Source organism: Juglans microcarpa x Juglans regia, chromosome 1S (genome assembly GCF_004785595.1).
Source record: "Juglans microcarpa x Juglans regia isolate MS1-56 chromosome 1S, Jm3101_v1.0, whole genome shotgun sequence".
In the NCBI taxonomy this organism is placed as follows: Eukaryota; Viridiplantae; Streptophyta; class Magnoliopsida; order Fagales; family Juglandaceae; genus Juglans; species Juglans microcarpa x Juglans regia.
The window spans coordinates 20,273,506-20,297,269 of NC_054595.1; the positions used below are offsets into that span (position 1 = coordinate 20,273,506).

At 37.1% G+C, this 23,764-nt stretch overlaps 1 protein-coding gene across 1 annotated transcript; it reads right to left on the reverse strand.

Annotated features, from left to right (window-relative positions):
* Positions 1–9,083: 9,083 nt before the first annotated feature.
* Positions 9,084–23,192, reverse strand: LOC121246674 (vacuole membrane protein KMS1-like). The gene is made up of 8 exons (XM_041144906.1): positions 22,775–23,192; positions 21,689–21,903; positions 19,274–19,352; positions 18,666–18,965; positions 11,219–11,376; positions 10,624–10,740; positions 9,710–9,889; positions 9,084–9,578 (listed from the first exon to the last, which is right to left on the reverse strand). The coding sequence occupies exons 1-8, from the start codon at positions 22,830–22,832 to the stop codon at positions 9,399–9,401; spliced, it is 1,287 nt and encodes a 428-aa protein (XP_041000840.1). The 5' UTR covers positions 22,833–23,192; the 3' UTR covers positions 9,084–9,398.
* Between the last annotated feature and the right edge of the window lie 572 nt (positions 23,193–23,764).

Genomic DNA, 23,764 nt, shown 5'->3' on the forward strand with positions numbered 1-23,764 from the left:
TCTTTGTTGTCTTGCATGTGATGCTGCTGCTGCTGCTGCTGCTCTTCTATATCTGAAACCTTTATTCCCTTTATGCGCTCACGACGATGCTATTTTTCTTAACCCATGTGCGCGTGAGAGAAAGAGACACGTCTATTTGCGGAGCTGTCAACAATGGAAAGAAGATACCAAGAAATTTGTGACCTTTGCCGCTGGCTTTGTTATATATTATATTAGAAAAAAAAAAAGATAAGTGCACAGTGAAAAAGTTGTTTCGTATTTGAATGAATAAGCTCCATTTTGGAGTCTTGCTTGGCTTTATATGGAGAGTTGGGCGTGGGCCATACTCTTTCTTTCCAGTCTGCATAGTGTAGTATTTGGATAACTACTATACTCCCTTTGAAAAAAAACAAGTAGGTTGTTGGAAAAGGCCTCCCTCCTCTTTGTTGTCAGCATCGTACACGTGGCTCATACACATTTTTGCAGGTGTAATATGACTTAATTCTTTGGATTGAAATATTATTCCCTAATTATTTTACAGACTAATTAAAATATATAACATCGGTCTAAACTCAAAAGTCCACTTCCAATTTTGCTGTTCCTGGTGGTGGTCCAACGTCGAAGTTACAGTTCTCAGATTTTGGACCCCACTCTCCTCCCTAACTCAGATCGGTTTGGACTTGTACCTTCCAGAACACCACTCAAAGTAAAAAGGACTGACTGATCTTCTGACATCCTCTGCCTTTATCCTTTGTAAATAAAAGATGTTCTGCTTAAGCATTTATCTTCAACCGCACACGTGTTTGCCCTCTCCTCTAATTTCCATTCCATTTACTGTCCAGTGTTTGAAGAAAAAGGGCAGCAGCCTCGGTTCATGAACATAAAGAGTTGCATAGAATCATTGATCCAAGAAAATTAAATTGCTCAACTTGATGGAATATGGAGGCAATGAGAGTATTGGGACGGTTCCAACTTCCAAGTCACATGAGATCTTCCACTTTGATTTCGATTTCTCATTCTCTTTCGCTTTTGATGATCAGAAAGACAAAATGTAAATATTTTTTTTTTCTTTCTTTCTTTATGTTGCTTTTCGTTTTCTTTTTCCCTATCTTTTTCATGAAGAGGGACCCACAAAGGGAATCGATTTTTACGAAATGGGCATGGGGCATGGCTTTGTCAACACATTAGTCTAATATAATATTCAAGCAATTCAAAAATGGATGAACACATCTGAAGTAGTCAGGTTATATCACTTGGTGTTGACCCCACAATCACCGCCTATGGCCCCAACATGCCAACAAACTCCATATATATACCCACCTCCATTTTTCCTGTTCCCAACTTTTAAACCACCTTATACGATATTGCTGGTGGTCCAGGCCGGCCGTCACTCCAATAATGTTTTGAGGATTCATATATATATATATATATATATATCTCCTGATCAGTTTGATACTTTGGATGATAAAACTTCTTTTAATTATTAATTTATAGTTACAACAACATCACTATTAATCTATTTGCAAATCTGTTACACATCAAATACACTCCAACACATCATTCAAGATAAACAAATATTTGTATTTTTTAAATTTTCTAATGACCGACATGCAGGTTATAGAGTATATATGTGACCTAATTGGAGGGCCCCTCGGGGGATTCAGTGATCTTTAGGCAAATCTGTCGAGGTATGGGTGGGGGCATTTGTTCCCGGTGGACATTGATCAAATGATGCGATTGGAGAAGATAACAAGGGAGCAAAAGCCTTGCCAACAGTCAATGTTTTTTTCATGAAAACGAAAGGCTATGTTAGCTAGGGAGCTCCATGCATGCGCAATATGTCAATTTTTAATTATTATTATTATTATTTTTTTTTTGGGTCTCTAATTGTTTATATTATGGTAGTTGAGAAATGTCAAATCTCGTAAATTTCAATATTTATATTGTGGCCCCTCCCCATGAAGTCATGAAAGTTCCCTTACAACCGGTCTATGGCGATTTATGATTCGTAAACTGGCTTTTTCAAATGAAATTATCTGAGAAAAATTGAATTGGCGAGGGAGAACCTGATCAGCACAATTCATCACCTTGTTATCAAACAAACGCCAAAAAAAAAAAAAAAAAAAAAATCCTCGAGCAGTCTAATTAAAAGCACACAAGATGATCATGAGAATACAGAGAAGATCAGAAAGAGCTAAAAACGCGGACATGTCTTCACTGTTCAAAAAATCTTAATTAGAACGCAGTTCATCGAAGAACATACCATCAAAAGTTGAGAAAACGCTTAGTATATACAGGAAGTAGTGTAGTATTCCCCATCATATATCCATGGGCGCATACATCCTCAATACCCAACGCTGCCATTGCCAATCATTGCATCTTTTCATCATCGATGTCAGTCCATTCGTCGATCCTCCATGCCTTCTTTCTGATCCTAAGTACTCTTGATCGATGTTGGAAATAGAGCTCAACAGAATTGCACTCTGTCGTTTTACTTCGCTGGTCGGAACTAGATTGCCTGGGGGTGACCGGAAGTGTCCGGTAGCTAGCAGAGTCTGTGGAACAAGCTCTGCCTACACCCTCTTCCTTTCAACGTCCTAGTGATGACGACGACTGACTGACTGACTGACTGACTTAAATTCCTCAAGAGTAAATGGCTCTATAGGGAAGGGATTTATTGTTGGGTGAGCTCCATCTACTCCTTTAATTAACTGATGAAATCCGGCAAACATCTTGTCAATGTCAGAGGTTTTAATTCTTCTTTTCACCACTACTATACTTTTTGAACGGTAGCTGGATAAACTATTATTCTTATTCTTATTTTTTTAGTTAATCGACATCTTTTTTTCAAAAATAATTAAACTAAAAAATCACTTAAATTACACCACATTAATAAATAAACTAAAATTAAAAAATAATATTATATTTTTATCAGCATTGTTGTTTGAGCGACTCTTGAGCCTTGATGGAAAATTCTATTTTATTTTTTTTTTAAGATTTTTATGTAACAGCACTTGACTTTTACCTTATCTTTTTGGGCTTTTGGGGCCCAACCATTGATAAAGAGAAAGAAGTGGAAGGGACCCAACTCCCCCACCTAATTTGGTTTTAAATCAAAGGAAGTTAATGAATTGCACTTTGATGTGTCTTTTCAAACTTAAATTAGACAGGCGGGAAACTTTTATTTGGTTTCCTTACTCCTTGTCTATGTTCAACTAATGCGATCAATAAATTAGACAGGAGGAAACGATTTCAAGGTTGTTGCCAATTAATTACTCCTATTTTATTTTATTTTTATTTTTTAAGGTGAAAAAGAATAAATAAATAGAGTAATATTAAAGATAGTTTGAAATTGTGTAAAATTTTTTTTAATCTCTTTTAAAAAGAGTTCATCGTTAAAAAGAATATTTTTTTATATAAATTTTAGAATTTTTTATAAGAGTGTGCAGAATTTAAATATAATTTCTCAAATAAATATATATATATATATATTTTTTGTTTTACCACCATCCAAGCATTTACCAGCCAAAAAGTCCAAATTGGAGAAGCGTGGGTGGTGGGGAAAAGGTCGTAGGGCCGACATTTACATAACTGTGTCCAGAAAGCTGACAACAATGTTGCAAACAAGATCACAACCAGAAGATGGGGTCCACCCCCATCACCCACGTCAATTGTGTCGGTCCTTTCCAAAATCCCACGAGCCCCCTCACCACGCCGACACGTGTCTTTACGTCTGCCACGTTTTCCTTTCACTTTGGCTTTACCCACAATATTTTTATAAAATAACATTATTTTATATAAATAAAAAAAATTATATATATAAAAAGATAGATTATTTAATAAAAACAAGGAGTCAGAAAGCATTTTTAGATCTTATGCCATTGACCGAATATTGTAAAAACAAAACCCATCCGAAAAAACTGGAATTTCTAATATATTTTCTATGAATAAATCATAAGATTGCATTTTATGTAATTTTAATTTATGTTTTTATTATTCTATTCTAATAAATATATATTCGGCGCCGCCCACTATTTAAGATGGGGCCCACTACGACGTTGTTGGAGGATTAGCTGTCACAGTATGTCAGTATGAGCCTATGAATGACCCGATGTTGGGAATTTTGACTCATATCTATCAAAATCCAACCCGAAATCTATCAAATTTATCCGATGTGACAGTCGGGTAAGTTTTGGAGGGACAATAGAAGCTACGCTAGACTAATCTCGTCTACTTTAAATTTGTACGCTTTATATATGATTTGTGTTTTTTAATAATAGATCATGTAATAAATAAATAAAATCAATTTAATTCATTTTTAGATCCAACTAATTTCAAGTGAAAATAGTTTTCTTTATTTATGGACTTTCTATTATCTAAACAAAATAAAATCCAATGTGGTACCCATATTTCAACATAAAATCAAAAGTTTTATTTATTTATTTTCATTTATTTCTATGATAAAATAGATTTAATTTTAATATTTTTCACAATTATTATGATTAGAATATTATAGAGTTTATTAAGTTATTAGCTGATATAAGCCTGTGCAAAACAACCGAGAACCCAGCGGATCCAATGAGAGTGAACTGACCCAACCCGAACCGAATTTACCGGATTGTTATCTAATGACCCAATTAGGAACGAGTTTTATTGTCTCGGATGTCAATCCGTCCGATAAAATTGCGAGAAACACGGCTTAAAGAAGAGTATGATGTAATAAAGAAAAGGCAAAAAATTTTTTTTATTCCCGTGAAAAGTTCATGGGGGCTACACCCTTCACCTCAATTTCTGATACCCTGCAAATATTTCCTTAGACTCAACCGCAAAGCAAATTGAAGCCTTCGTCTTCGTTCACTGTGGGCTAGAGTGGTTACTTCAATCATTTTGCTGACCAAGTTGAAGCTCTCGTCTTCGTTCTCCTCAATGATGGGCAAATGTGTGTGTGTTTAGATTCAATTCCCAGCTAGCATCCACCCAAAAACAGCTAGAGGGGAGGTTATTGAGTGTGTCTGACGTTTGTTATGACATCTTGAGGGAGGGGAGATGAGAGTGGGTCACTAGGCATTGCAGAGAAGAGTGTGGAGAGATTCTTTTGAAGCTACGATGTGAAGGTTAGGGATGAGCTTTGAGAAACTCCAAATGCAGCACGTTGATGATGGCAATAGTGATGTTTTCGTTTCTCTTTTTCTCTCTTTACTTTTATTTTTTCATTTGTTTTTCTTCTCCAAATATTATTTTTAAATTAATAACATTCCTAAGTCCCAACTTAGTTTCAAAAATGGTGGCTTGAAATGCAGAAAAAGTCTCTGCTAGCAGTTCATCCGGATATAAATCCCAATATTAGGATTGATGTTACCCCACCATATTGGAAAAATCAGAATCTTTTAGGGGGGGGGGGGGGGGGGGGGGAAAAAAGAAAAAGTCTAAACACCAAGTTGTCTTACTTGTCCCTGATCTCTTCCTTTCCTTGTTCTTTCGATCTTCATCCTCATGCTTACAACAATTTATCTAGCCATTCATTTTCAGTTTTAAAGAATTATTTTCTTCCATTTTCTCATCTTTTTATACATATAGTTAAAGGAAGATGTCCGATGTAGTGTCGTTCGCCTCATCAACGCCTACACTCTACCCTTTTTAACTTCTATTGGTTGGATCTACCACCTCATAAAAAATATAAATAAATAACTAACACATGTATCCCACACGTATTCACTAATGCATATGGCACAAATGAGACAATCCAGTAGCAACATATTTTCTTTTCTTGTTAAGAAACAATCCTTAAATTTTCTTTTCTATGGAGTTTCTTGAGAAAGGGGTAATGAATATCTCTATGGGATGTTGAGGGATATTCCCATCTCTGACCCTAGCCTGGGTAGGATATTGAAGCCCATCTCAGCCCGAATTGCTCTCCACCGATGGGTTCAAGAATCACCAATGAAACTCGGCCTACAGATTTTACTAGAGTAGGAGAACAGACAGCAAGTGAACAGAGATCACAAACAACCCTCCATTCCTTGATGATGCGGAAGGGAAGTAACTACACCAATTGTCTGTCGTCAAGACGCCACCTGGAGAGCTACACTGCATTAGCGTCACCACCTCAAAAGCCACGTTGCATTAAAGACCGCGGCCTGGCAACTATGATAATGACGCTTACCTTTGACACAGGGTATGAAATGTTTTATTGATACTTCGTATAAAAGCCAGACTCCATGTTAGAATAATTTCTAGGTACATTCTAATTCTATTGTAATTCTCCAAGAAGAAAAAGTGACTTTGTCATCAGAGACTCCCCATACCACCACAGAGACAAAAGCACCACCGAGCTCACCTTTATTTCTATGGTTTCAAGTAAAAGGATTCCAACCCGGATTGCTGTAACTTGGCTTAGGTATACGACGTACTTCATCAACTGGATGTTTCAAAACTACAAACTATGGTACACCTTGAATTGATCGGGGTCACCAATTATAGCTTCTCAATCCGCCATATAAACTATATCAAAACAGCACTTTCGGTGGTCACTTCTTTGGTTAGTAAAAAAAATATGATGGAGAGCAATTCATTGAACCCATGATATCATTATTTTTTCTAACTCTTTTTCACAAAAAACACGTTTATTGCAAACTTATAATTAGAATGTTTAACTGAACTCTCCACTCCCTTATTTTATATAAATTACACAAAAAGGGGGTCCACAACATTATATGAAAGGAAAGTGCGTGTGATAATTTTTCCTTGATGAGTTGACAAAATATACCTATCTTAAGATTAGACAATCATGTTCGTATTTTGTAGAGTTCCACACTCCCCGAGGCCATCTGAACATAAAGAGTCGTGCTGCGACGGTGTAGCACGAGATATTTCACCATAGCCAAATGATTTTTTCTTTTCCTTTTATTTTTATATTTTTTTCATACGTTATTTTTAAAAATATTTATTTAATCATTAAATAAAAATAAATAAATAAATAATCAATCAGTAGCCACCGTCCGTGGCTTTTGTCTATAGCTGTAGTTTTAAGGGTGTGTTTGGCAAGCGAGAGTATTTGAGATACTTTCATTACTATTTTTTATTTTATTATTATTTTTTATTTATTTTTTTACTATTCATTATTTTTTACCTACTTTTTAATATTTTATTATTACTTTTTCATTACTTTTTCACTGCTATTCACAAACATTCTCAACACTTCTCAGGTATTCTCACTACTCAAATCAAACTTTAATCTTGAACAATGTGAACATAATTCTTTGAAATGTTTTTTTCATCAGTCATTTTTTATTATTCTATACTTCATATTTTATAAAAAAAATTATAAATATAGAGTATGAAAATAAATAGTAACTGATGCATAAAATTTATCTAATTATTTTCCTATTCATAGAGCAGTAATAAGAATTGTAAATATTTTGTATTCTTTTTTAAAAAATGTAATCTATTAATTAAAAATAAATTTGTTATATAAATCTTAAATTTATTCATTTTTTTTTAAAAGAATGCAGAAAATTTACACATTTTATAATTACAAATATAATTTCTATGATTGAATAGGCTATTCGAGTTTCTTGAAAAGATTTCATAGGGAATAAAACACAATATGTGATTATTTTTATGATTCACAACCATAATATTGTCTGTAATACATTATCCTTTTTAATATATTATGAAAAATACTATTTGAATTGATAATTTTGATCCATAAAAGTAATTGATTGAGATTTTTATTTTTTAGTTTTTTACTTTATAATCAAAAAAGTAATTATTAATGAATTGATATATATATTTTATTTTTTAAAATTATTTAAATATATATAAAAATGATTGAAATAAAAGAAAAAAAAATACATTCACACTTATTCAATAGGTTTTATCGGTCCTTCATCGGTTCCTCTAGCTGCTTCCATGTATTATTACGAGATTATCAAGGACTGCTCGACAAATAAAAAACATGAAAATGTGAAATGTATCGTTTTTCTAACTCTATTATTCCTTTAATTAAACTCATTGAACCTACTTTTTCCTTCTATTTTCTTGACGTGCCTTTGTCAAATCAAACTTTAAAAAAAAATAAAAAAAATGGTTTTACCTCCAAAAAATCAAAGCATTATTTTATATGAAAATGGATCTTAGACCTAATTATATATATTTGGGTTGAGATTTGATATTATATGGCATTCCTGTGGTTAATGTATTCACGACCGCCAAGAAATCTATGGCGTTGGATATGCCCATGAGAGTTTAGTGCTTCTTCTATATATAATAATAAATATCAACGAACCTCAAATTTATTTTATTTATATAATTACTGCACACCCATCATCACCTGTGGCCTATGATTAATTCATTAATTAATTATTTTTATTTTCATTTTTCTAAGACATCATCAAAAGCTTGCTTTACTTTGAAATCACCTCGTTATTTTATTCTGTACTAATCATTTCTTTAATCAGTGGCAATCTTTCTCTTTCTCGATTTTACTCATAACATTATTGAGGGGGCAATTTGATTATTTAATCGAACTCATTCGTCGCCATGATGAACTGAAACCATCAGTGTGTGTGTATATATATATATACACATACACCCAAATAAATAATTGAGTATTATTGTATTTCGGATGTTTGAGTTTTATCTGTTCAATAAATTTAGATAAGTGTTGGAGTCGCAAGAGATTTTACAAAAATAAACTCATATATTAATGTGATTTTATGTAATAAATTATATTTATTATATAATAAAAACAAGTTTATAATGATGCACCACATCAAACCATAATCAAACTCAAATCTCGAACTTAGCGGGGGGACACATACTTCAATGCTCCATGAAGATAAGTTATTAGGGTTCAATGCACCACTTTTATTCCCTATCCTCTAGATGCCATTATGCATCCACTAGCCAACTTGTTTAGTGGAGAATCCTTGACTGAATCCTCATTTCTTGTACCGAGTAATCTTTTTTAAGCAACTTCTATGGGGAGTACTTCTTCCATGAGCATCTATCTTTAAACTACCTTTTAAATAATAAACCACTTCAGAGGACAGCTAAGATCACTGAAGGGGAATGGTGTGAGTGTCAAAGATATAACAGAGATGTTTTAAAACCTCAACTGTTAATGAGCTTTATATAATCTGTGCTTGCATTGCAAAAGAATAATAAGATTCCAGTTTCTAATTTCATCAGAAGTCCACAATGGGCTAAAAATTACCCAAAACAATGCTTCCCCCAGCATAAAACAGGGAAATAAACCTGCAGATTTTACTTCTTGTCCATTGTTTTCCTAATTCTATACAGGCTTCTAATAGGGGCTTCCGATGTAGAGTTTTTGTGTGGACGTCACATATTGCCTTGTTGAAAATTCCATAAGTTCTACTTGTAGGGGACACCAAGGCAGCCACTTCATTTGGGTATTAAGTGATGGATTCAATTTGGGTAGATGACCTGTTTGTCGATGCAGCTACCTCATTTTCCTGTTGTTTCTTCAGATAACTTTGGGCAGTTGCTGTCACAAACTTGACCAAGAAGTTCATGAGCATGAGCCACACAACGGTATTCCAGATTGAAGCAAGTGAGAAGTCCCATTTCTTTACCTGGGAACGTTTTACAATAAATTATACAGAAAAAATGAGGTTAGATGTCTTTACACAAATGATGATGTGAGGCTCTGACGTCAAAACCTTGCCAAAATTAGATGGATGCCTCATATGCCATGGCTGAATACCTTAATATTTGAGGCCACAGGAGGAGGTGCTGTTAGATACTTGGCTTTGACAGCATTGAGTTTGACAACAAGGCCAGGCAAGACAGAAGCAAAACCAGGAATAAGGCTCAGTAACCATATCAATTCGTTTTCAATCCAGTTGAGGAGTTGATTATTGCAAACTGAGATGACAAAAACCGTCTGCAGAAAAAGATAAAAAATAAATAAAAGCCAAAACAGATTAGGGCTTATGAAATTAACACCATACACACATATTCTGATGATGATGAACCTTGGAGACCGTGCAAATGATACATGTTTTTTATCCGGTTTAACTCTGGACCCACGCAATGCACTCACACCATACGGATTAGGGAAATCATCGACTTTTCAACGATGGGATGTGACCCTTGGATATAGTTTGCACCCAAGAGTTCAATCGTTAGATCTGGTGGGATCATATCCCCAAAACCAATGCCCTTACGACTTGAGCCAACCCCTAGGGGTTTATATATGTATATGTATGTGTGAACGAATGCATGCAAGCATGAAATATATTTTCCTCTGCCATACTTCATTAACAGATTAATATATCTATGCATATATATGGCAGTCTGACTATCCAACTGTTGTAAACGATGTGAACAACGCAATTGGCAAGGCCATAGGAAAATACTAAAAGCAAAATGAAACAAATTACAAACTAAAAGTTTGGGGGGTGAGACAAAACACAAAATTCTCATCTCATCTCATCTCATCTCATCATTACACCTTTTTCAAATCCCCGTACAAAATATAATAAACAATTCAACTTTTTCAAATCCTAAAACAATAATAATATTAAAAAATAATATTTTAAACTTTCATCTAAAACCAAAAATTCTCATCTCACCCCCCAAACCAGCCTGATCCGCAGAATTTGAGAATTCACAAACCTGTATGTGAGTTTTAATAATTGCCTTTCCAATCAATGTGGCAAGAAAAAACTTCCAAAATGAAATCCCAAATTGTCCACACATAATTCCAGCAAGGTCAAATAGAGGATTTGGTACCTGAAAAATACTAGAGTTAATTGGCAGCATACATAATAAAAAAACAACACTGTTGCCATTGAAGAATGCACATCACATGAAAAGTTATGAGAACCGGAACTGTCAAAATTAGAGAAAAGAACTGTCTATGATAAGCATTGCCAATGACATATACTGCGTTATATTATTTAAAATACAAGAAAAATATAATATAATTTCATATTGAACTTGGGAGCTCATAAAAATTTACAAATGAAAGTAATTGTCAGCACAGAACGTACAGGTTCAGGTTTTAGAAATTCAGGGCCTGTTGAGGTATTAAAGGGTTTACATTCCACAAGGGTTGAGAGTCCACTATCTATTCAAAATTCTTTTAAGGGATTCTTAGTGAAAAAAAAAGGAAAACAAATTATTATACAGTGTTGCATATTAAAAGGTTCCAATAAGGCGAGGTATATAAAGTATTCAAGTAACAAAGTTGGAGAAACTCCAAACTAACCGATGCGAGAACTAAAATTGTAAAGAAGTTCAAGTGCTGCGAGTGTGATAAAAGCCAGTGTTTGATTTGATTTAGTCGACTAGCAATGAATCCTTTGCCTTCAGTTGGGGAGGCATCCAATTCTTGCATAGCCTCCAATTTGCTACCTGATATGCTTGCTGCATTAAGTGGTATATTAGTAAGAGGTAGATTAGTATATGTGCAAAGTAATATCATCAATCGAAAGTATAGTCTTATCCTACGAATGCTAATGTTGATCCTTAACAACACATCAAGCATGATTGGCATATTTGTTTAGGTTGCTAAGGAAGTGCTGATGTTATAGAACTATTATTAGCTGGTGCTGTAGTATATGAGAATGTAGCATGCCTAACCTTATAAAAAGGGGGGTTGTAATGCTGTTACTTTTTTATTTAAACTTGCAATAAAATGCATCATTATAAGGCCCAGTGAAACTGAAAAAGAAAAAAGCCCATGGGCTGCTCAATAAGTACAATCAAGGTTTTAACTTTGACTCAAAATTAACCTAGGGGTTGGCTCAATTGAAAAAGGCCTTGGGCTTGGGGTATTGCCGCCCCCAACGTCTCGGTCTAAGGTTCAAATCCCCTTGAGTGCAAACAATCTCTAGGAGCCATCGGACTGAGATTTTTCCCTTGAATTACCCAACGTGCAGTTGCAGGAAACTCCTTGCTGAGGGCCTGTGTAATCCCGGGATTGGTCGGGACATTGTTCCCGGACACCCGGTGCCAATAAAAAAAAAAAATTATTCTTTCTTCACTAATATTTCATTTTAATAAGAAGAATATATGGATATACGCAGAAAAGTTCATTTTCTAGTGTTTTGTTGGTCAGGAGTTTTTGAGTTGTTCCCCAGGAAAACCCTTATTTTTTCTCTCCCTATACACTAGAGAAAAAAAATGTTGTCTCTCCGTTGGTGTTTCTTCTACTAACGGTGGTTGAGACCAGTTGTGCTTTTAGCTCAGTTTTTTCAGTTTCTTTATGAGTACTTGTGTTGTGATGGGGTCTAGTAGGAATGTTATTATTGATAAAAAATGTTTTGAGTTCAAGAAGATGAATGCAAGGTGGTGGAGAATCACTGAGAGCAGCTATTGTGTTGCGAATCACATTTTCATTGATCAAGCCTCGTTGGGATGGCTGACTGTCACGGTGAAGGAAGGTATTGCTTTTGAGGGGCCCTTGGGTTTCCTCAGATGCCGTAGAAATGGTTCTCAAGTATTGGTGGTGCAAAGGCAGCGTAACTCTATGGGAGCTTTTTCACCCTATTGGAATTTGGGCAAGAGAAACAACAAGGCCTACTAGTGATACTGGAAGGGAGGAAAGGGGTAGGTTGGAGGAATTTTGGTGAGTTGTTGAAGGAAATTTTTGCAACTTCCTCTGTTTTGGGAGGGAATAACAGAGGGAGCCGCACATGGAGGTCTCCTCCTTCGCCGGGGGGGGAACCAAGTTTTTTCTTCGTACAGAGAGGCCTTGTCTCGAGCTCCAAAACCTGCAGAGGGGTCAGGCGCTACTTCCACTTTGGTGAAAGCACGGCTCTGTGGAGACGCAAGTCTGGGTAGGCATTTGTTGGGGCCAAGTTTGGAAACTTTGCTGCATGCTTTGGCTGAGATGGAGATGCAAGTGGGGTATTTGCATATGAATATGCGAATTTTAAAACGATGCGTTGAGGGATTGCAGATGGAAAAGGCTTTTGAAATGGGCCAAGGAGATGTTGAGGTTGGCAAGACTTTTAATGGGATCAAATCTGTAGATGAGTTTCATGGGGTAAAGGGAAAATGTGTGGCTGTTGGTGGGCCTCAACCGCAGGTTTGTTCTCAAGTGGTCCAGTGGCCCAACTCGCAGGCCCAGGCTTCGAAACCTGCATGGAGACGTAGGGCTGCAAACAGCGAAGCCCCATCGTCGTCGTGTGGGCCTCATCCTCCACCGTTCGCGGTGGCTCAGGGGTTGATGTCGTTGTCTGGGGTGGTGGTGGGTTCGCCAGTGAGGTCTGGGGTGCCGGAGTTGGCGTCGGTAGGGATTACAGTTGTTGAGCCTAACCTATGTAATGTCGTGAGCTGCTCTTCATCGCCAAAAGCTACATAGAATCAGTCGTGTGATAAGTGGACGATGGTGTGGGATTGTCGGTGAGGTATGGGGTTGATGGGAGTGCGTCGGCAGAGTCTAGAGAAACAAATTCGGGTCTGTGCAGTGTTGTGAAGCACATTTCAGTGCCGTTAAGTGTCTTGCTAGACTCCACACCGGTACAGAAAGCTTCGCTGGTCACTGTTGATCATCATGATGAGTCGGTATAGCCACCCCGACGGGAGGAGGTTGAGGTTGGCGAGTTGGTAGAGGAGCTGGTTGAGGATGGGTCGATGAGTGATGATCTCCCATCGCCGTCGTGTGGGTTGTCATTGGAGATTGCACAATCCCAATCGTGTGTGGTGGTTGGAGGCCCAGGTATGCTCCCTGTGCAGGCAGTCTTGCAGGAGCGTGGCATCTCGTTTCAGGGGTCTACGCTAGGCACTATACCATTGGAGATGGTTGTTGTTGAGGAGACTAAGAAGTGATTTGGATTCAGAGATGGGTTGAGATGATTTGTGAATAGTAGAATAAAAGTTGAATTATTTATTATATTTTGTGTAGGAATTTAAGAAAGTTGTTTTAAGATTTAAAAAAGTTGAATTGTTTATTATATTTTGTGTGTGAATTTGAGAAAGTTGTAATGATGAAATGAGATGAGTTGAGGTAGATTTTGAATGCAAACGAGGCCTAAGTCTAGGAATGAGTTCGAAGAATGTGGTTATGAAAATTTGGTGGTATCCAGTGGTGAACTAGATCTAGTATGTGGTTTGGAACTGGCTTTATTAGCTCCAGTTTGTCCTGGTGAGGAGGGGTCCGTTCTAACTCTTCTATGTACACTCCCTCCCAGCTCTAAATTTGGGTATTGTCCGTCAAATTGGGTTTTCAAGAAGGTAGAGGAGATTCAAGCTGTTATTGGGGTTTCTTTTGGAGGTTACGAAGAACAATTCAAGGCTCTTCTCGTAGCACTTGAAGCTAGCCATTCGAAATCAGCTTCAAAGCAGGATAGGAAACTTAGACAGCTAATTTGTTCCATTAATTATGATGTGAAGGAAGGGAGTGACGGAAGGGATAGATCGAAAAGGAGCAAAGTATGTTCTTATGAAGCCTAAGATTTTATCATGGAATGTACGGGGACTCAATGATCGCAATAAATGCCTTCGTATCAAATCATTATTGCAGATGTGGAAGGGTAATGTTATATGTTTTCAAGAAACAAAGTTGCAATTCATTGATAAAAGAATGGTGCGAAGTTTATGGGGGTGCTCACACGTGGGTCGGACTTATTTGGCTTCTTTGGGAGCCTCAGTGGAGTGTTACTAATGTGGGATAAAAGAGTGGTTGAGGCGATTGAGGAGTGTATTGAAGATTTCTCGGTTGCGACTTTATTAAAAAATGTGGCTGATGGATGGGAATGGACATTTGTAGGTTCTTATGGTCCTAACGTGGACGGGGATAGGAGAAGGTTATGGGAGGAGTTGGTGGGCCTATATTCCTTATGGGACGTGCTGTGGTGTATGGGAGGTGATTTTAACATTACTCACTTTCCTAGCGAATAATCAGGGCTGTATCGAAATTTTGTGGCCATGGAGGAATTCTCCGAGTTCATCTTTTATTTGGATCTCATGGATCTCCCCCTGGTAGGGGACGAGTACACTTGGTCAAACGGGTGGGTTTGGTCGAGATTGAATAGATTCCTTGTCTCTCCTTCGTGGGAAGCCCACTATCCGGAAGTAAGTCAGAAACGGCTAGCTCGAGTAAGTTCAAATCATTTTCCTATCCTTTTAGATTGTGGGGGTATTCACAGGGGTCGCCGGTATTTCAAGTTTGAAAACATATGGCTAACAGCAGATGGGTTTGTAGAGATGGTGCGTGCTTGGTGGTCATCATATCAGTTTATTGGTACTCCAAGTTTCATTCTTGCAGGTAAGTTGAAGGCTCTAAAGCAAGACTTGAAGAAGTGGAACTTGGAAGTTTTTGGTCACATTGACAATCAGAAGTCTACACTATTGGAGGAACTGCAAGAGCTAGAGGGTAAAGAATTATTGGGAGATACATCGAAGGAGGTGTTATTGAGGAAGGACATGATTATGACAAACTTGGAAAGGGTTTTGTTGTCAAATGAGATATTATGGCGTAAAAAATCTAGAGCCCTTTAGTTGAAAGAAAGTGATAGGTGCACGAAATTCTTTCATAAAGTGGTTAATTCACATCGATGTAACAATGCTATTAAGTCGCTTCAATTAGGCTCATAGGTGCTATCTTCTCCGACGGAGCTAGAAAATCATATTGTACATTATTATGAGACCATTTTCACATAATCGAGTTCTTGGAGGCCGAAGCTTGATGCCTTGCCTTTTGAGGCAATTGACTCGCAGAGTACGAGTGTTTTGGAGAGACCCTTCGTTGAAGAAGAAATTTACAAGGTCATCTCTGGTATGGCTAAGGATAAAGCGCCGGGTCCGGATGGTTTTTCTATGGGTTACTTTCAAACTTGTTGGGACATTGTCAAATGTGATGTTATGCAAGTTTTTAGTGAATTTCACTCATTTCAAAAGTTTGAAAAATCCCTTAATGCGACCTTTATTGCTCCAAGAAACACAAGGCTTCGACGATTGAGGACTTTCGTCCAATAAGCCTGGTTAGTAGCGTTTATAAGATTATTTCAAAGGTTCTTGCCAACCGGCTTAGTCTGGTGTTGAAACTTATTATTTCCAAGTCTCAGAACGCTTTTATTCATGAGACAAATTCTTGATTCAGTACTCGTTGCAAATGAGTGCTTGGATTATAGACTACGAGAAGGAGGTTTAGGTGTTCTCTGCAAGCTTGACATGGATAAGGTATATGATCATGTAAACTGGGAATTCCTCTTATACCTGCTTGAGAGGTGTGGCTTTGGGGATAGGTGGATTTCATGGATGCGTCATTGTATTTCAACCGCCCGATTTTCAGTTCTAGTTAATGGCACACCAGCTGGTTTTTTTTTATAGTTCGCAGGGATTGCGGCAAGGAGATCCTCTATCTCCTCTTCTATTTGTTATAGTTATGGAGGCTCTAAGTAGGATGGTGCAGGCTGCTGTTGGGGGAGGGTACTTATCTGGTTTTCAGGTGGGTAATGACTCTGGTGGCCCTATTATCATCTCACACCTTTTCGCAGATGATACTTTAGTCTTTTGTGAAGCAAATAATAGCCAGATCCAAACTCTACATGCATTGTTACTTTGCTTTGAAGCAGTGTCAGATGGTTCCTGTGGGTGTTGTTTCTAATATCCTCAGTTTAGCAAGCCTTTTGAATTGTAAGGTGTCCTCTTTCCCTATAAAATATCTGGGTCTTCCGTTGGGTGCAACTTTCAAGAATAGAGCTTATATAGGAAGGGTTGTGGAGAAGATAGAGAAAATGTTGGCTGGTTGGAAACGGGTGTATTTATCAAAAGGGGGCCGCCTCCCCCTTTTTGGCTGGTTAAAGTACTCTCACTAACCTCCCCACATATTTTTTATCCTTGTTTCTTTTGCCTGTAAGAGTGGTGAACAGAATGGAGAAACTCTTTAGGGCATTCTTATGGGGAGGCATGGGGGAGGAGAAGAAATTTCATCTAGTTAGATGGAAGACAGTTTGTGCCTCAGTTGTGAATGGGGGGTTGAGCGTATGTAAGAACCTTTAACAGAGCTCTATTGGGGAAATGGCTTTGGAGATATCACTTAGAAAGAGGTTCATTGTGGAAGGAAATTATTGACACGAGATATGGTCTCGCTTGGGGTGGTTGGTGCTCTAACGAAGTGAGAGGGGGTTATAGTGTGGGTTTATGGAAGTTTATAAGGAAGGAGTGGCCATGCTTTGCAAATCAAATTCGCTTTGTAGTTGGGGAGGGCAATCGAATCAGTTTTTAACGAGACGTGTGGTGTGGAGATCATGCATTGGAAATGGCTTTTCCGGCCCTATATCGTATAGCAGTTAATAGGGAGGCTTCGGTGGCGGATGTGTAGTTATTTTCTCATGGCTCGCATCAGTGGAATATTCTTTTTAATAGGAATTTTCATGACTAGGAATTATCTATTGTTTCAGACTTTTTCTCAGCCTGCTATATTCCAAGGGGACTCCTATAGCACAACGAGATAAATTGAAGTGGAGGTCTAATAATCACAAGATATGTACAGTTAAGGCGTATTATAACATCTTGACAACACAAGATCATACTCCGTTCCCTTGGAAGAAGATTTGGAGGTCTCACATGCCTTCCAAAGTAGCTTTTTTTGTGTGGAATGCCGCTCTTGGGAAGATCTTGACTACGGAAAACTTGAGGAAGAGAGGATGTGTAGTGATAGGTTTGTGTTACTTGTGTAAAAAGAATGGAAAATCTGTGGACCATCTCTTATTTCACTGTGAGGTAACAAGGGTGTTGTGGGATGAGATCTTTCAAAGGGTTGATGTTGCTTGGGTTATGCCCATGAAGGTGATGGATTTGTTGGGTTGTTGGAGAAAGATACATGGATGTTATCAAGTGGCAACGGTATGGAAGATGTTTCCATTGTGCATCATGTGGTGTATTTTGACGGAAATGAATGTGCGCTGCTTTAAAGATAAGGAACGCACATTGGCCGAGTTGAAGACTTTTGTGCTACACACCTTAATGTGTTGGTTTTCTGCTATTGTATTGCATGGGGATAATGTTCATGATTTATTGTCTTTAATTTATCGCTCTTAGAATGTATTTGGGTGTCTTTCTGTATACTTCCTGTGTACATGGGCTAAACCTATTTCATTCATATATATAATATTTATCTCTTACTTATCAACAAAAAAAAAAAAAAAAAGATATAGGCAGAAGATAACAAATGAGCATCAGGTTAGGTATACTTTATTAGTAGTCAAACTACAATCCTTCCACCGCAATCTAATCCATGTACTTAGGTTTTATAGGGTTTACAAAAGTTATATAGGCTTAAGAGAATCCTAGGACATAAATAACATTGACATCCTCATGTTCACAATAATTTTTTCATCTAGGCAATCCTCATTTTCACAAAGTCAATAATACATCTGCCTCGAATAAACCCCCCTCCCTCTCTCATGAGGTCCAACCCACAGAAATTATAATTAGTCCCAAAAGTATTATTTAAGTAGGAATATGTTTTTTTTTTTTTTTATAAGTAAGAATTTTTATTAATCCACGTAAAATGGCAATGCCCAAGTACACAAGAAGTATACAAGAAAAAGCCTAGTTACAAACTACACGCTACGGAAAGTAGCATAAAAGTCATTAAAGTTTCAGTAGGAATATATACTAGCTCAAAACAAAGTAGGGAGATATATTAGTCTCAGAAATCTCAGTTCAGTAGGAAAATATAACAAAAGCTATATTCCTCATACCTGCCCTTGAGATGAAGTATGGAGGAAGCTCTCCAATAGCAGTCCCAAGACCCCATAGAACAGCCTCAATCTGAACCTGTGGCAATATGCTGCTAAGTGGAACACGCAAACCATGTAATGATGGGAACAATGGGGGCCCGAATTCAGAGCAATCCTTATCAAGCCATGAAGGACCGTTTTTCAACTGAATAGTATCATAAGGGGCACTTTTTAAATCCACGCGTCCACACTGCATTGCTTTTATGGTGAACAGTGCAATATGGGGCCCCAAATAAAGGACAAAAGTATGCAAACCAGATCCTGAAGAAAAACAAACGGAATAAACATTGATTTTACAATTTCAGGGTTCATACATTACACAGGCCTGGTCAAGACATTTCAAACTAAGATGTTTCTAGAAAGAATAATGGAAAAAAATACTTCCTCAAGTTATATACTACCTACATATTTTCAAACAAATATAAAAAAACCAATTCATTTTTTCCTAGTTCATAACATAATACCTATGATAACTAACAAAATTTGCCTCCTAAGATCAATTATTTACATGAGCACAAAACTCATCTGACCACTAACACACACGACCTTCAAGAATTTTTTTTCCTTACCAAGCCCAATCGAAGATGCAACTCCAAGAGAAATCCACCATAGTCCAAACCGGATATATTTAGAAAGCTCCTCAACGTGCTGCAGAAACATGAGTCAACATCAATTTATCTGAGTGACAAAACAACATGAAGACAAATGCCAAGAAAAGAATAAAAGCTAAATAATCAACAATAAAATGCTAAAATTGAACTCAAATGGAATCCACCATCCTGTTCGCAGAAAGGGATAAACTTTAACCTTATTACAACCAAAAACCTTAAAATATTGCTAGGAAACTGATTACAGGTCAGAACTATAATAATTATATGCAATTTAAGTTGGTAACGAGACATTTAGAACTAATAGCACATACAGGATGGTGTCAGGAAGTCAACATTTTAATCGCAACAGGGAGCTTTATAGTTCCCTGGGATACAAATGAGCCAGATATTCACAAATGGGATATGAACCACATTTAGGTGGTCTTTTTGACGTAAACATTTTTTATGGGGAACTTTTCAGCATTTTCTGATACTTGGTTTAAGAATAAAGTATTGGCAAACAGAAAGTGATTTCCAAATCAAAGAAAGTTAACCCATTGTGGGTGCAACATGACTTCCTGAAACAGCAAAAAACTTTTTTTCCTTGGTCCATCTCTTTCCCTCCCAACTCGCCATATGGGGGTTGAGTCATCACAATGCACTGGATGGTGACAAGGCTGACCATGTACTTTGGTCTGCGTAAATTGCATTCATGCACTCACACACAAGAACATACTAGTCTCTCAACTCCTTGGTCAGTGCACTGACTTCAGTCTAGTCTTAGACGCAAGTGCAGTGGCAACATTTAACTGGATTTCCCCAACCAGGTCATCACCGTAGCCAGCAGACAGCAGCTCCTCATTGACAGGGAGAGATTATGCATGGAGGAAAAGGCAGTTTCCTAAAGAAAGGTGGAGCTTCTGCTTGGTGGCTCGGTTTCTAGTGGCCTTCTTGCTCTGAGATTAGGAGGCTTCATCCTCATAGTTGTTTTTGTTGTTATGGCTGGTTTTTTTACATCAAAGAAATAAGAGGATAAGAAGGTGGACAAGAGAGGGTTACAGAAGGTTGTATTTGTGTCAGAGAGAGGAGTGCAGGTGGAGGAGAACGATCTTCTGTACGGTACGAAAGTGTTTTTGACATCATTTCCAATATTTTTAAAAACATTTAAAAACCAGCAATTTTCCCCAAAAATAGTTTCCACTGAAACGATTGGAAACTATTTTTGGGGCGGGAAACCTTTTGTGCAAAACAAGCATAGCCTTATAAATCCCTGCTTATTTTCTTGTAATATTTGCCTATTAAAAAAAAGGGTATAGCCTTACAAAGATTCTGTCATCCACTCACAAACAATAATGTGCTACCAAAAAATGGAGCTGCTAAGATAAAGAAAAACCAACAGTAAAGCACAGGTAGTGCCCATTACAGTCTCCCCCTTTTGAAAAAGCTTTTCCCCCCAAAACTGCTCCCCTGCCCCCAACTCTCTAGACGAAGGGAAAAGCCTCCTCCCCCATCTTTAAATCCAAAATCCCCTCCTTCCTCTTCCCCTTTCTCCTCTATCTTTGGTCCTTCTCTCCCATTTTTTCCATTTTTCCCCCTTTCTTCTTAGGTGTTTGCAAGCTAGATCTACTACTTTCAGACCACCACCAACCATTCAACCATTGCACCCCATATTGATGGAACCGTTGCCTCTCCACCTCCAAGCTCCATTGATCTGTGGTCCCTTTCAATTGATGTGTGGCTGTCGCATGCCATTGCTAATGCGTGTGACTATCATACTCTACCTCTGTACCTCTGTTTACGACATGCTCGGCCACTTTAAGACTAGGTTTTGGAATCTGAGCCCCTTTTGGCTGATCATTGGTTTGTTTTCCAACATTTTTCCTTTATTTCTTTTTCGTACCCCTTTTATCCAGAAGGAAAAAAAACCCCTAATTTCCCAGGTACCAGCATGAAACCCGACCTAGCGGCACCTCAAAGGAACTTCTTCCTTTGAGAGACAGCCTTATGTCATCTCTTTGCATGAAGAAGAAATTTGTTCTTACTTTTTTTTTCCTATGATAGTGAGAATAAGGGCGTGGAAAACTCTACCAGATGGTCTGAAGCAGTCAAATCCAATGCAACATTAGTTGTTGCGGTTATACACAGCACCGCAAACTCAGTAGGATTGCATAAAAAACCACCCTTTATGAAAGTTCCATCCTTGGTTCTGTTGAGAAACATGGATCTGGACCAAAATTTTGGCTCTATTGCCCTTCTTTTATTTTTAATTTGATATAATGTACTTGTTGTATGGGAAGTTTTTTAGGACTCTCTACCTCCTCGTTTTGTATACTTATTTTTAATAAATTCAATGTTACTCATTAAAAAAACAACGGTAATGCAAAAGCTAGATACCTTCTCATGAGGGCCATCAATGGCTATAACAAGAATTCCGATAGCCACTGCCACTGTGCTCAAAAGCATTAGCCATCCACCTTTTGCTAACAGATATAATAGTGACCGCTTAACATATTGAACAATAGCCAAAATGAAAAACTTCAAAGTTTTTATAGGTTGTGCACTGAGTGTCAGATTTTCAACTTCCTGTAGATGCTGCCTCTCATGGAGTTCTGCAAAATTCAACAACTCTTATCAGCTAATAAATTCATGATAAATACCAATATTGGTCTTAGAAAATAACAAAGCAATATCTACTCTAAGAACAACAATTGTGGGGTTGGGTGGGGGGGGAGGGGGGGGGGGGGGGGGGGGGGTTGGGAGGGGAGACAACAAAATCCATCCCCGTAACTAATTTCACCCCTAAGGAATAACTCATTCCATCGGCAAAGCTGCAAGGCATGGTAGATATACAACACATGGATCTCCAAGATGGAAACTTTAATTGAAAAAAAGTTCGTAGAGAATCTCTCCTATATAATTTGATAAAATAGTTCCTAACACAATACCATTGCATATTACACACTCGTGAACCGGAAACCCACTGAAACGCGGATTTCCAAAGCGATGGAATTGCTTTTTGTTCACCATCACGGAAAAAAAAAAGAAAAAAGATTGAAAAAAAAAATAAAGTAATATAAATTTTGAGCATTTCGGTAATCAAAGTCCAAGTCACGTTTTGATCTAGGAATCAGCTCGAAACCTCTTCTGGGTATCACCCACTAATATTTACGCTAATTCGGATAGACAAAATTCTTACGGATCCAACAAATTTCAAACCTAAGTTTTTACAGCAAAATCTCCGACCTAATCCACATAAAGAAACTGAATAAAAGAAAACAAAATAGGTTTTTTTTTTTTTTTTTGTTTTTGGTAAAATCAGCAGGCTAGAATATATGAAAGCAATGATTCGAAATACATAAAAAAATTCAAATATACAGATCAAAAGTAAAAGTTTCAAATCAAAAGAAGGAAACTTTAGAGAAAATCCAGTAGAAACGATAACAATCAACAATGAGAAAAATAAGAATCAGAATCGCCTGCCTGAGATCGCCACGTCGTCACGTCGAGAGGGAGAGGAAGGAGATGATCGTGAACCCATTACTCTGACATGCCAGAATCGAAACACCCGATTCGGCTATATTAATATCTGAAAAAGGTGAAATAATTTCTGCAGGGGCGAGGTCTTTTTTTCTCTTTGTGCGTATGTGTATGATTGGTTGCAAAAAATGGGGGCATGAATCAATTGCCGGAATTCGAAATGCCAAACATATCGGTTTAGAATTTTTTTTCTCTTTCTTTCTTTCTGGTATTTGAAATATGCTAAACAAAATCAGGCAGAAGTCTAGAGGAGCTAAAAGAACAGAGAGGACTCAGGAGAGGAGTTTCCTTGGAGATCCGTCTCTGTAGATTTTATCCTCTCTCTCTTTCCCTCTCTCCCGTCGCTTGCAACGAAAACAAAAAATGAAATATATATTTAAATTTAAGAACGGGTGATAAAAATAGTAATTTACTTTTTTTTTGCCCGGAAAGGTGAGACTAAATTACATTAACAACCCTAAGCTTATTCAATAATTTCAGTTAATATTTTTTCTTGAAAAATGCTAATGGACTTTAAAAACATTTAATACATTCACTAACTTTTCACTTTTCTTTCTTTATGTTTTATTCGTGAGAGGATACGCAAGTTTTTTATAAGTTTTTTTTGTGAGTATAGTTAGTATTATCCTTTTTTTTACCAGATATTTTGATAAAAAAAATTTTAAAAATTAGGGACATGCTTTATAACAAGAAGAATATTTATTTTTTAATAAATAAATAAATAAAGAGAAAAAAAAATTAATTGTGATAAAATAAACAATTTTTTCCTTCATTTATTGGAAAGACACATCCTTCGATTTTTTTTTTTTTTTTTTTTTTGGTGGAGGTAAGTCTATCACTACAAATCCATATATACAGCAAAACATTCTTTGGGTTTTTTTTTTTTTTTTTTTTAAAGTACATTCTTTGGCATTACTATTATAAAGTAAGAAA

Bases quoted from the DNA above. Each gene is read 5' to 3' on its own strand.
- LOC121246674 (XM_041144906.1), bottom strand. From the start codon at position 22,832: ATGGGTTCACGATCATCTCCTTCCTCTCCCTCTCGACGTGACGACGTG. The intron at 19,353-21,688 runs GTATCTAGCTTT...ATGTTTCTGCAG, and splicing joins TTGATGGCCCTCATGAGAAG to CACGTTGAGGAGCTTTCTAA. The intron at 9,890-10,623 runs GTTTGTGAATTC...CTTTTTCTGCAG, and splicing joins TTATTAAAACTCACATACAG to ACGGTTTTTGTCATCTCAGT.